The 12,977-nt window shown below is 31.5% G+C and overlaps 1 protein-coding gene across 1 annotated transcript in view; it reads left to right on the top strand.

Moving 5' to 3' along the window:
• Mrpl13 (mitochondrial ribosomal protein L13) overlaps positions 1–12,977 on the top strand; it is a 37,161-nt gene that overhangs the window by 3,203 nt on the left and 20,981 nt on the right. Inside the window, exon 3 of the mRNA XM_048802403.1 lies at positions 6,813–6,907. Within this exon, the coding sequence (XP_048658360.1) occupies positions 6,813–6,907 (95 nt within the window). The remainder of the gene's footprint in view (positions 1–6,812; positions 6,908–12,977) is intronic.

Below are 12,977 nucleotides of genomic sequence, written 5' to 3'. Positions count from 1 at the left end.
ATTTGACAATGTACTTTTATCAAAGGTAATCGATTCACAGTTGAAGCAAAACATCTCTTCAATAAAAGAAATATAATTTCAAGTCTTAGCATTATTCAAAACCTAATTTCTGTGCTCAGAAGTTCTCAAAACTATGCTGCTATAAACACTTGATATTCTGCCTGCAGAATATACCACATTACTCCTCATCTTTAGTAACACTTGATATTTTCATTCTTTCTTTCTAACTACTCCTAGATGTGAAATACTCTTTGTAGTTTTAATTTGTATTTTCCTGATTATGAATAATGGCTCAGTATCTTCTCACTTAGTCCTTGGCCTTTGTAATTTCCTTATCTGAAATGCTTGTGTGTGTCATTTATCCATTTTTCTTTCAGGTTATTTGTCCTTCAATAAGTTGCATATGTCATTATATCTCCTAAATACCTCAGGATACATTGCCCAAGAATAGAGAGATTTTTCTCTGTAACCAAAATGTTATTGATACACCTAAGAAGATAAAGAGTAATTTAATTATGTGGTTTGATGTCACCATTTTTACATTTCCAAAGTTGTCTCAAGAATTTTCTTTGTTGTTTTTTTTCCTGGGGATGGGGGGTGCGCAGTAACTGAGGTTTGAACCTTGGGCACTCTACCACTCAGTTACATCCCCAGCCATTTTTAAAAATATTTTTATTCTGAGACAGGGTCTTGCTAACTTGCCCAGACTAGCCTACAACTTGTGATTCTCTGACCTAAGCTGCGCAAATAGTTCATATTAAAAGCACCCAGTTTGTCAAGAGCTTTTTTATAGCTATTGTATGTTTGAACTAGGATTCTCCCCAAGGTTTATTTATTGCCATTAGTTGTTGTATCCCTTTAGTTACTTTTCCAATTGAAAAATCCTTATTGTTTTCCTTGTTTTTGAGGAATCCAATCTAATTTTTATGGAGAACTTTTTTCTGAAAACACCATCTTCATTTGTTTCCCAAGATGCCATTTTCTGTTTCTTGTCCTACATTAACTCTTTCTCAGTCCACTTGCTGTCTTCACTTTTCTTTGAACTCTCAATTACTTTTCTTTCACTAATAAGGGCGAGTGCCACAGGCTCAGTCTTTGAACCTGTTCTCATTCATTACGTGAGCAATTTCTGTCTCATGAATCTAAAAATCATCCGTATGCTAATGCATCCCGACTGTGTGTCTTCAGTTTTGATCCATTCCCTGTATTCTAGACTCATAACCAATTTCTCCAAACTAAATCTTCCTTGGTATTTAGTAGACTTCTCTAATGAATAAGCCCATTTGGAACAATCTTGCTCCTGATTTCTGGTACCCAGACCAGCCTGTTTCTTTCCAGTTTTCCCCATCTCCATGAATAGCATCCGTGTTCATTTTGTTATTACGGTTTGCAGCCTTTCTTTTGCTTCATTTGTGACTCCTCTATTTTGAGCCCCCCCCCAAAATATTTATCTTAAAAAAATAGAAAAAAATGTCTGGAATCTGGCACCTCTTATTATTTCTCCCTTCTACATTGATTTTAAGCCATTGTGCTTTCTATCATGTTTTGCCTTCATGTAGCCTTTTCTACACAGATCAACCAGAGTTATCTTTTCCAAATGAAAGGCTAAAAACCCAAATTCTGCTAATGCCCTGCAAGGATCTGTTAATGTGGTTCCTATTAATTTCCCAATATTGTTTTCTAACTCTCATTCCTTGAATGGACCTCTCAGATCTGTTTCTATTTCATTAACTTGCCTACCAAACAGTTTTTGCCTCAGGGCCTTTTCACATTGTGTTCCCTCTGCCCGAATGTCCCATATATCTACATAGCTTATTCCTCCACATCTTACTAATTTCTACTCAAATTATTTATATTCTGAGTGAGCCTTCCCTGATCACTCTGCTTCCCCTTTTACTCTCTAAATGTTTACTTTGCTTTTTCTTTAAAGAAAAAAAAAAAGCATTTGTATATCACTTAACATGTGAGTATTTATTATCTACCTTCCTTCATTAAAATAAGTTTCAAATAGATAGGAACTTTGCCCGTTTCATTTACAGCTATAGCCCCAGAACCTGTAATAGTGTTTGACATACAGTTGCAATGTGAGAAATGATTGTTGTATGTTTGTTTGCATTCATAAATATGAGTTCTGAAATTGAAAGAAATACATTTAGCTAGAACTTTGGCATGTAAGCTAAATTAGATTTATGGATCTGTGGAGCTGGGGGGTGGATAGGCATTTGAAATGATTTGATTTGGGTGAGAATAAGGATTTATGATTTTCCATATTATACTTGCTACTCTAACCTTTTTCTCCACTTAATGAAAATTTCAGTAAAGTATCAAAATAATCTCATACTTTATAAAATATGCAATTAAGTATATGAATCTAAGGATTTTTATCATTTTAAATCTTTGTTTTTTAAGCATCTAGTACAATGTGTGACCCAAAGGATGCTTATCAGAAATAGTTTGTGGTGTGACACTTTCAAATAGATATTTTGTAAATACAGGTGTTCTTGTTATTCCCTAAAGTTATGTTCTATAAAATCACCTTGAATGCTGGACTAGTAAATCCTGAACCATTGCTTGTAAGGGAAATATTGGTTTAAGTTCGTCTGAGTAGCCACTGGATATGACTTTTTCATCAGTCAGTATAGTCAGTGCACTGCATTTTATGTATATTTTCAGTCAATACGTAACTTTGTTTATGTAGGTTTCTATACACACACACACACACACACACACACACACATGATTTTTTTTCCCTCAGTACTAGGACACTGTACCACTGAGTTATATCTCCAACCTTTTTATTTTTTTTTTGGCTGGCTTCAAATTTGTACTTCTTCTGCCTTAGCCTCCCACATAGCTGGCATTACAGGCATGTGCCTCCACACCTAATTAAAGTTAGCTTTAAAATAAAATATATATATATATATATATATATATATATATATATATATATATATATATATTATTGATTCTTCAACATTGAACTCATGACCAAGAGCATTATTGCTCAGAAGTGAATTAAGCTTATCTAGCACACATTTTATCTCCATAAGGTACATCATAGCCTTCTTGCACTAAGGAACATTATACTATACTACACTATCAAATTTGGAGAACATTTTAAACAGTGAAAGCACTAACAAAAAATACACAAACTCCAAAGATGTGACATTAAGTAGACTACCCAAAGGATGCTTATTCACAGTGCAAAAGGTGAAATAGGAAGGTAGAGCACTGCTGGGTTTACCCTCAGCTGGGAACACACACATTAAGTAACTCACATTTCTCTCCACTGTAAGCATGTCAATGAATGACCACAAAAACATTATGAGTATTGATTTTTGAGTCACCAATAAATTTTAACAATTAGAAAATTTGCAAATACAGAACCCATGTATAATGAGATGAACTGTATATTGAAAGTAAAACAGTGATCAGCAGATTTATATTTTCAGTAATAATAAATTTCTGGTTATTTTAAAAATATTATTTTGACAGACCAGGAAAATACCAGTCATAGAATTACCAATTTATAGGTTTGTTTAATTCTTTAGGACCTCAGCCGTTTTATTTAACTACCTCACTGACAGATGAGAAAACTAAGATTGGAAGAATAAAGTTTCTTTCTTGCTATCATTCAACTATACAATAGTAGAACTGATACTGAACTTAGACTCCTGTTTTTTCATGTAGTAAATTCTTTAATATGGTGATTTTCCCTAGCATGCTATTAGCAAGTAGTAAATAAGATCACTTAGACTGACCTTGAAAAAGTGCAAATAATACATAATTTGAGGGAAAGTAATCTTCACCTAATTTCTGTATCCAAATATAGCTGTTGTCTGTCCACTCAGTTAAAGTTCTGCTTCCTTACAAGGGAGTCATTATTGTAGAAGTACTCCTTAGATACTGATGAATGTGCATTCTGCTTAAACACTAGAAGAGTTGTTGTGGCTCCTTGTTAGGGCATTTCTAATAATGGAGAATAGCTTTTATATGAAAAAGAAAGTTACTTTTTAAAGACTGATTTACATTTTTGTCTCATCTATATTGAATATGTAACTTATGTCAGCAAAACTTTTTATGACCACAAGATGTCACTAAAAACAAAATTTAAGCAGCTTTCAATTTATAACTATAATGTCTTTTAATAGTGTAGTTCTTTGTGGTTTTTTCAAGTTTAATAAGCATTTACTAAGTGTGTATTATGGGCTCATAATCACTGTATTTATTTGGAAAATTGGTATACAGATTCCTAGGAAATGGAAATGGGGGTCAAGATAGAAAAGTTAATTTTTATTGGAAATGGGGGTCAACTAGGAAAAAAATTCCCATCAACTAGAACTGTTCTTCTGAATGGGACTTGAGAACTTTTCCAACATGTTTAATTTTTGACTAGTAAATCAAAAGAAGGGCACATGGTGACTTATGGAGTATGACTTATTCTCATGAGGACTTTGCTCCTTTGACTTCAACACCTGATTCACTGAGAAGAACTATAGGAAAGTTTAAAAGAAGCAGAGGGAAACCTTTCTTTAGCATTATTAAAGTAACTTTAGATTATCTTAAAATATCCCGTCTAAATGGAATGAAATAAAAGTTTTGCAATTCTTAAAGGTTAACGTTATAAATACCATGTATTTCAGCAAAGATCAGACTTAAAATTTAAATAATCTCTAGTATTCTGTCTTGTAAGTTTATGATGGTTTTATAGAGCTGCCTAACATATTTTTTATCTTAATATTTAGTCAGTCTATTTCAAATGTTAACTACCAAATCATTTAATTTTGTAATCTAAATTGCATACTTATACTTCACCTCACCCCTAAATATCATCCTACAAAGTGCTGAAGAAGATTTTTGCCTCATTTTGTATCTGTAATATTTACTTCATTTGCAAGTGAATAATTGAAAATTGGCAGTAAATTTTATCAACATGCTTTGTACTCTCACAATGTCTTTACACTCAGACTTTATGGTAACCTATGTGATCACCTGTCACACTGGGTACACACAAGTTCAGGAATGCCCAAAATAATACTTATGTAGGCATCTGGATATTTGTCCTTCCAAATTGTAAACAGACATAAAAGCCAAAGCCAACCTTTATTTTTTTTTTATCATTAATTTGCAATAGCTGGTTTTTCAACATTTCTTACACCAAATCTTATAATATATAAAAGCAATGCTGTACTTGTCCCCTCATCCTTGAAGTACATTATAAGAACCCTAAGACTATCAAGTGCAGTTTAAAAACCAATGTGCTAAAGCAAAGAGCTTACAAGGATTTGACTATGGGAAGGGAATAAAAAGAAAAGCCACAGATTGGAAGAAAATACTTGTAAACCACATAGCGAAAAAAGGACTGGTATCTAGAATATGTGTATATACATGTCATATATATACATGTGTATATATATATGTGTGTGAATATATGTACACATACATACACATATTCAGTATATTATATGATGTTTGGAAACTCAGTTTTAAAAAAATGTAATTAGAAAATGGTTGAAATACATGAACAAAAGGCAAATAAGCATGTGAAAAGATGTTCAATTAAGCCACTAGGGAAACCAAATTAAAACCATGAGATATCAACATATATCTATCAAAATAACTAAAATTTAAAAAGTGATAATGAATGCTGATGAGAAGGTAGAGAAATGGGATTACTCATATGGCTGGTGGAAATGTAAAATGGTACAGATACTCTAGATAAAGAGTGGCAGATTCTTATAAAACTAAACTTGAGCTTACCATATAATGTAGTAATTGCACTCCTGGAAATTTATCCAAGAGAAATGAAAACCCAAGTTTATGGGGGAAAAGTGTACCGATTAATAATGCCACTAGCCCATTACTGTCTATCCCCCTATTTGTACTAGCTCCTACCATGTTGTATATGTATTTATTTGTTTCTTTGTTATCTAACTCCCTCCACTAGAACATAGGATTCATTAACAATGGGGATTTCAGTAATTCATTGCTATATTCCCAGCATTAATAATACTACCTGAAATTAGTTAGTATGTAATAAGCAATGAGTGGATTAATTATTAATCAGTGGAAAGGATTATAAAGCATATTTTAGAAGAACTTGAGACTTCTACGACACTTAACAGGTGTCTCTGAATCTGCCCTTGCATAGACTCTGACATTTCTCAGATGTATGTATATTTTGATTTTCAGGTCATACATCCTGTCAGCTATGTCTATAGTCACAATTGAGAGTTGCACTTTAAATAATAAGTTACATGTGATTGAAAAAAATCTTGTGGCAGTAGTTATACATAAAATCATAGTACTTTATGTTCTTTAAATTTGAAAAAATATTATAATTATAATGTTTCACATTTGTTTTCAATGAGTTTTGTTTTCTTGGTAGAACACACTTTTTATGTTTATATACATATTGATTTCAGTTTTTTCTGCTCTTTGTAAGGAAAAGTTTATGTCAAATATTTAAAGGTACTAATATAAACATTTTTAGTGAAGTATAATTATTATGGGGAGATTAATAAAAAAACAGTAGTTTACCTTTAAAAAACATACATTGTTGTTATTGGCATCTTTATTCAATTTCTTTTACCGTCCAGTGCTGAGGTTTTCCAAATAATCAGCCAACTCTTAGGGGTTACTTAAAACACTTGGGGTTTATATAAAAAGAAACAGAAATCTGTTTAAGGATTTTTGATATTGCATTATGATTTGCTTTCTATTTTTCTATATGTTGTTTAGGCTTTGATAACTTACCTTTCTTAAGTTTTGATTTTTCACACAAAGTCTCTCTTACGGCTTTTTAAATCTAGGTGACTGTGGAGATCACGTTGTCATAATAAACACAAGACACATTGCATTTTCTGGAAACAAATGGGAACAAAAAGTATACTCTTCACATACTGGGTAAGATTTCTTTGCCATTGTCAAGGAAAATAGTTAAAAGGTATTACTTTAGCTGTCACTCTTATTTAAAAGGAAAAAGGGTATTTTCAAAAAATTAGCATTTAATAAAATACTAATTATACTCTTGTTACATGTATAAGTTACTCAATCAAAACGAACACAAAATTATGCCAAATATTAGCTACTACCAAAACTATTTGCTTCCTACAAGCTTTTTATGTAACTTCTCTAATCAAAATTATTCTCATTTTTAAGTCAGTCTTCTAACTGCTTTCTGCTTTCTATAATTCATCTTACTGCTGTTTCCAGAACCATCTTGAACAGATGAAATTTCACAAGAAGTTTAAGGAATGGTCACTCTTTAAATACATTCTTATTTGTCAATATCTCTTAAATAAATACTCACATGGATGTGTTCTCATGGTTTGCAAGTACAATGTGACTCTTCCTTCTTAGTCTAAAACTAAAACTCCCTCTTCCGTTGCAATAGAATTGTTCTTCAAAGTCTTGTGACTAATATGATTCATGGAGCTAAAACTATTAGCCAAAATTCTTCAGTCTTTTTCAAACATGTCCTGTTCAATTATGTCTTTTCCTTCTTATGTGTTTTAGTTATTTTAATTCAACTGCAAGACCTTAACTTTGCTCGTTGTAAAATTTTATCTTCACCCTGTCGAGATATTTTGAGATCTAATTTTGTTGTCTAATGTATTGGTTAATCCACAGATTCAGATGAAGGACACATTTAATTAAGCATACCTTTTATATTATCATCTAAATTTTGGTGCTAAATGTTGATCTTCCATTCCTGATCAAAATCATTTTTTTGTTTCTAACTGCACCTTCACCTCTGGTGTTCTGGTATGTTTCTTTTCATCTCTTGCATAACTTTTTTGCTTTCTTGAGTCAGCCTTTGCCCATTCTTCACCTTAAAATACATTATTGAAATCTTTACATAACTTAACAAAAAACTAGCATTCATAGTAGTTTCTGCTATTGGCAAATCTCTACATATAAATCAAATTCTATGAAATCAAGAGATAATTGGGAAATAATAAAAAAGTCAGAATAACAAAATGTGATAAAAGCCTAAAGGAAATTATTGACACAAAATGCTCTGAATTACTGTGTGGTATTACTGCAAAGGAAGGGAAATAACAACAGCCAGTGGTGAGCAATGAGTGTTTACATCACTGGTAGTGTCTGTCCCTGTCAGTAGTGCTTTCTCACTGATAGATAAAAACTGAGCGGCACTGCATAACTGCTGCTGTTTGATCACCTTTTCTTTTAGCCAACAAATTGCTATTGCTTATCTCTCTGCCTTTGTGGTGTTGCTGTGGCAGGAATGTAATTTCATCTTATCTTTCTCATGAACTTTCATATTTAACCATTAGAAACTGGTTCAGATGTCATCTTTTCTGGGATACATTCCCTATTTTCTCACTGTCCATAGAGTTAATCACTTTCTGTTTTTTTCTATTGGCTCTTTACTTAAACCTTGTACAGACTACTTTATTATGCTCATAACACTGTTATAAATATGTATTCAAAATTTAACTTATAATTGTAAAATTTTTTGATTATTTTATTTATTTTAATTTGTTGTATATGACAGCAGAATGCAATTCAATTCATATTACCAAATAGAGCACAATTTTTCATGTCTCTGGTTGAACACAAAGTAGAGTCACATGTAAAATTTTTTAAAATATTCTAATTTTTGAAAATGTGGAAAGTTTAAAAAAGGAATAAAATTTACTTCTGATCCCATGATTTAACATTTTTATATATAAAAAGTTTATATTTTTATTCACTTAATATAAGATTATCAGGGAACCTTTTGGTATGTATTATTTTTAGTCACTGTACAGTAGTGTACTATATGATTTATAATAATCAAGATTATTTAAAATAAATCTCTGATGTCAAGCACAGTGAAAGATGCCTATAATCCCAGCTACTATCAGGCTGAGGCAGGAGGATTACAAGTTTGAGGCCAGCCTCAAATATATTTTCATGAGTTAGAGATACAGCTTACTACTAGTCATTCCAACAGAATTTATTTCCTCATTTTTCTTGAGAATAGAATCCTATAATATTTATCTGTGCATCCTCAGTACCCAGCATAATGGGCATTCAGAAAATGTTTATTTGATTTATTTTAATGAAAAAAGCACATGGCAAACAATTTAAACAATTTTCCCTTAATCCATCCAGGTGTCTTGTGGTGGAGAAAGAAATGTAGTTATTTTTTTGCTAGTAAAAATCGACTGACTATTGCATTACTGAAGTCATTCCCCTACTCAGAATTTTGCATTAGCTTTCCAGATCCTTAGGATGAAATCCAAGCTCCTAAAATATAGCATAAATGGTGTTATGCTTTAGAATTTGCCATTCCAGTAGCAAATAGAGATTCTTTAGCATAGAAGCTACAAAATATTTTTCCATGGATAGAAAGATTACAGGTATAGAAGTCTAGACAGTTTTACTAAAACTGAAATACCATGAAGCAAATAAAATAATATTAGTTTGAAAAGTGCCCATCTTTCTCAGAGAACTTCTAAATTTGATTTCTTAAGTTTTATTCCCACAATGTGATTTCTTAAGTTGTCTTTAAAATGTTTTTATATTTTCTTAAAAGAAAATCTCGTGAAAGGAATCACACTTACTTAATCTTAAGTTTTTCTGACTTTCCAATTTTAACCTTTTTCCTAAAAATAATTGAAACTTTGTTCTTCTATACAGATATTTTCTCATTTGACTTTTAGAAATATTGTGAAGTATATATGGCAGATTTTTTTTCTTTTTAGTAAAATCATATAGACAGGTAAAATGAATTGCCTAAAATTTATACTAGGAGTTACTGACAAAACCTAGTTTAATTTGCTAATTCATCCATTTTACATATAATATTTGATCTGAACACAATGAAGTATTTTATTACTTGGAGCCAACAAGTGACTCTTAGTGGCCAAAACTCATTACCTATTTATAGTATGAACTTGACTTTAGAGACCAATTGGTCTACCACCATTTTCCTTAGATTTAACCCCTAGCTTATACAGTTGGCCTAATATGGCAGGGACCATGAACTATTCTGGCTCATTGCTATTTCTTTTTTAAATCAAGCAGTGATAGATTGCCCATAATAAATGGATGAATGACTAAGCAGTATGGAGATTCCTTGGAAAACTTGGAGTGGAACCATCATTTGACCCAGCTATCCCACTCCTTGGTTTATACCCAAAGAACTTAAAAACAGCATACTACAAGGATGCAGCCAAGTCAGTGTTTATAGCAGCACAATTCACGTTAGCTAAACTTTGGAACCAACCTAGATGCCCTTCAGTAGATGAATGGATAAAGAAAATGTGGCATATATACACAATGGAATATTAGCAATAAAAGAGAATAAAATCGTGGCATTTGCAGGTAAATGGATGGAGTTGGAGATTATTAAACTAAGTGAAATAAACCAATCCCCCAAAAAACAAATGCTGAATGTTTTCTCTAATATGAGGATGCTGATCCATAATGGGGATNATACTTTGAGGGGGTGGGGGGAGAGAGAGAGAGAGAGAGAGAGAGAGAGAGAGAGAGAGAGAGAGAGAGAGAGATGTGTGTACTTCTATGTGTATGTATATATATTTCATCGAGTATGCTAAGTGTGTTGCTCCAGCCACATATTCTTACTGGCTTGTTTTTGTTCTTGTTTTATTATTTATCTGAAAGAGTTCTTTTGTTTTTCTAATTTTTAATGTATTGATAAAATCTCAATTTGTGGATTTAGTCATTTTTCCTTATAGGTTTGTCAATTTTTTTGTTTGTATAGTTTGAAGACTTAATGTTAGATAAACTTAAGTTTGAAATTATATATAATTTTTGTAAAGAATAAATCAAGGTCAATGTGTACTGAACTTCTTTGTCTTCAGTAATGATTTTTACTTTGAAATCTGTTTTTTTCTGAGAGTATAGGTATAGCAGACTCTTTTTTTTCATGTATGTTTGCCTCATATATTTTTGCCATTGTTTAAATTTTACCATTTCCTATTATAGGTGTGTTTGTGGTAAGCATCATGGAACTAGATCTTATTTTATTTTCCTTCCCTTGTCTTCTTTTGGATTTATTCAAGTTGTTTATTGTAAGTCTAAGGTTAATCAGTATCGTTACCTTCCTCTTAATCAAATCAAAGACTTTAAATCATTTTTAATACCCACCTTCCCTCCTAGCCTACGTGCTTTCTTTTTTTTTTTTCATTTTAAATTATATTTAATTCATTTACCAATGTATTTACATGCATTTATTGTTACAATTTTACATGCACAATTTCCTTTAATTTTCATGCTCACCCATGTCATAGTCCTATTTTATAGAGTAAGAAATCATGGTTCAGAGAGGTAAAGAAACTTGGCAAGGATCACAGCCAAAAGGGAGGCAAAGGTGATTTCATTCAACTGAGAAGTCTATACTTTTAACCACTTGTGTTCTTTTTTCCCCCCTGGGTAAATATTATGTTATTCTTTTCTTTCTATATTCTATATTCTTCTACCTGCTTTCTATATTCTTAAAACTCTTTCAGTTTAACATTCTTGTTATTGTTTTATCCTGCTTTCAATTTTTTAATGATTTTCTTTGCTTATAATTTCTTATTGTAACTCATCCTTCCTTCTGGGATCAATTTTCCTTTCCATGCATACTTCCCTTTGACATTCCTATGGTTATATTCTCCTAATACTGAACTCATCTTTTTTTGTCAAAACTGTCTTTTTTATTTTTACTTTCATTCTTGAAAGATAATTTTGTTATACAGTCATCCCTTGGTATCCATTGTGAATTGGTTCCAGGATATCCATGGATAAGCATATCTGCAGATGCTAAACTCCCTTACATAAAATAGCCTGGTATTTGCATATACCTATGCACATCTTTCCATATACTTGACATCATCTCTAGATTGCTTATAATACCTAATAGGATGTAAATACTTTGTAAATAGTTGGCATACTGTATTGTCTTACAATGATCAGAATAAAATTTTGTAGTTGTGATTTTTTTTCTTTGAAATATTGTCAACCCACAGTTGGTTGAATCTGTAGAACCTACTAATACAGAGGATCAGTTGCATATACAGTTCTAGGATGAACATTATTTCTCAGCTTTATGAAGCTACTGTTTACATAGATTTCTATTTTTAGTATGGATAAGTAGGATGTTAATTTTTTTGTATGTACTGTGTCTTTCTGCATAATTTTAAAATCTTATTCCTTTTTTTTTTTTTAGCTTCGGTTTTCATGTATTTCTTTTGGGATCTTGTGTATTTTATTTGAGGATTACTGTGTTCAGTTCTAGAAATTTGTTAGCTCTTACATCTTTTAGTATTTGGTCTCTTTACTGTTTTTTCTTTCCTTTTGAAAAACTGATTATACTTAGATTTTTTGCATTTTATTGTGCATGACTCATACCTCTCATATTTTATGTCTCCCTCTCTCTTTGCTGCAGTTTCAATAATTTCTTTAGATCTACGTACCAGTTCTCTAATTATCTTTTCACCTGTGTCTAATTCAATTAATCTTTTCATTGAATTATTTTTTATTTTATTTTCTTGAAGTTTTACTATTTGGTTCTTTTTCAAATTTGTTGATCAATTTTGATAGTCTCCTGGTCAATTTTTCATATTTTAGTTCCCTATTATATTTCTTTAAGCATAATGTACATATTCTTAACATTTATATCTGACTGTAATATTTGTGGTCGTTGTGGATCTTCAGTTTATTGTGTCTGTTCAGGATACTTGATACACTTAAGTATCTTGGAATTTCATCTCTGAGAATTCTTTGAAACATGTTAAAAATTAATTTTTTTAAAAAAGGATTTACTTAGTTGCTGTAAAGTGCAGAGGGTTATTATCATCCTAAGACTTCTTTAAGCTGAACTTTAGACTTAAGATCTTGATTCCCATAAAAAGGTATATTTTGGGCCTTAAAACCTTGTGAGGTCACACTCACAGTGAAAACTACCTATCAGCAAAGACTTTTCAACAAATTTTAATTTCTCCACTATACCCCCTGAT

The sequence above is a fragment of the Marmota marmota genome, unplaced genomic scaffold, assembly GCF_001458135.2.
Source record: "Marmota marmota marmota unplaced genomic scaffold, marMar, whole genome shotgun sequence".
In the NCBI taxonomy this organism is placed as follows: domain Eukaryota; kingdom Metazoa; phylum Chordata; class Mammalia; order Rodentia; family Sciuridae; genus Marmota; species Marmota marmota.
Note: the sequence above shows the minus strand (reverse complement) of the source record. Positions and strands in the feature narration are given on the sequence as shown.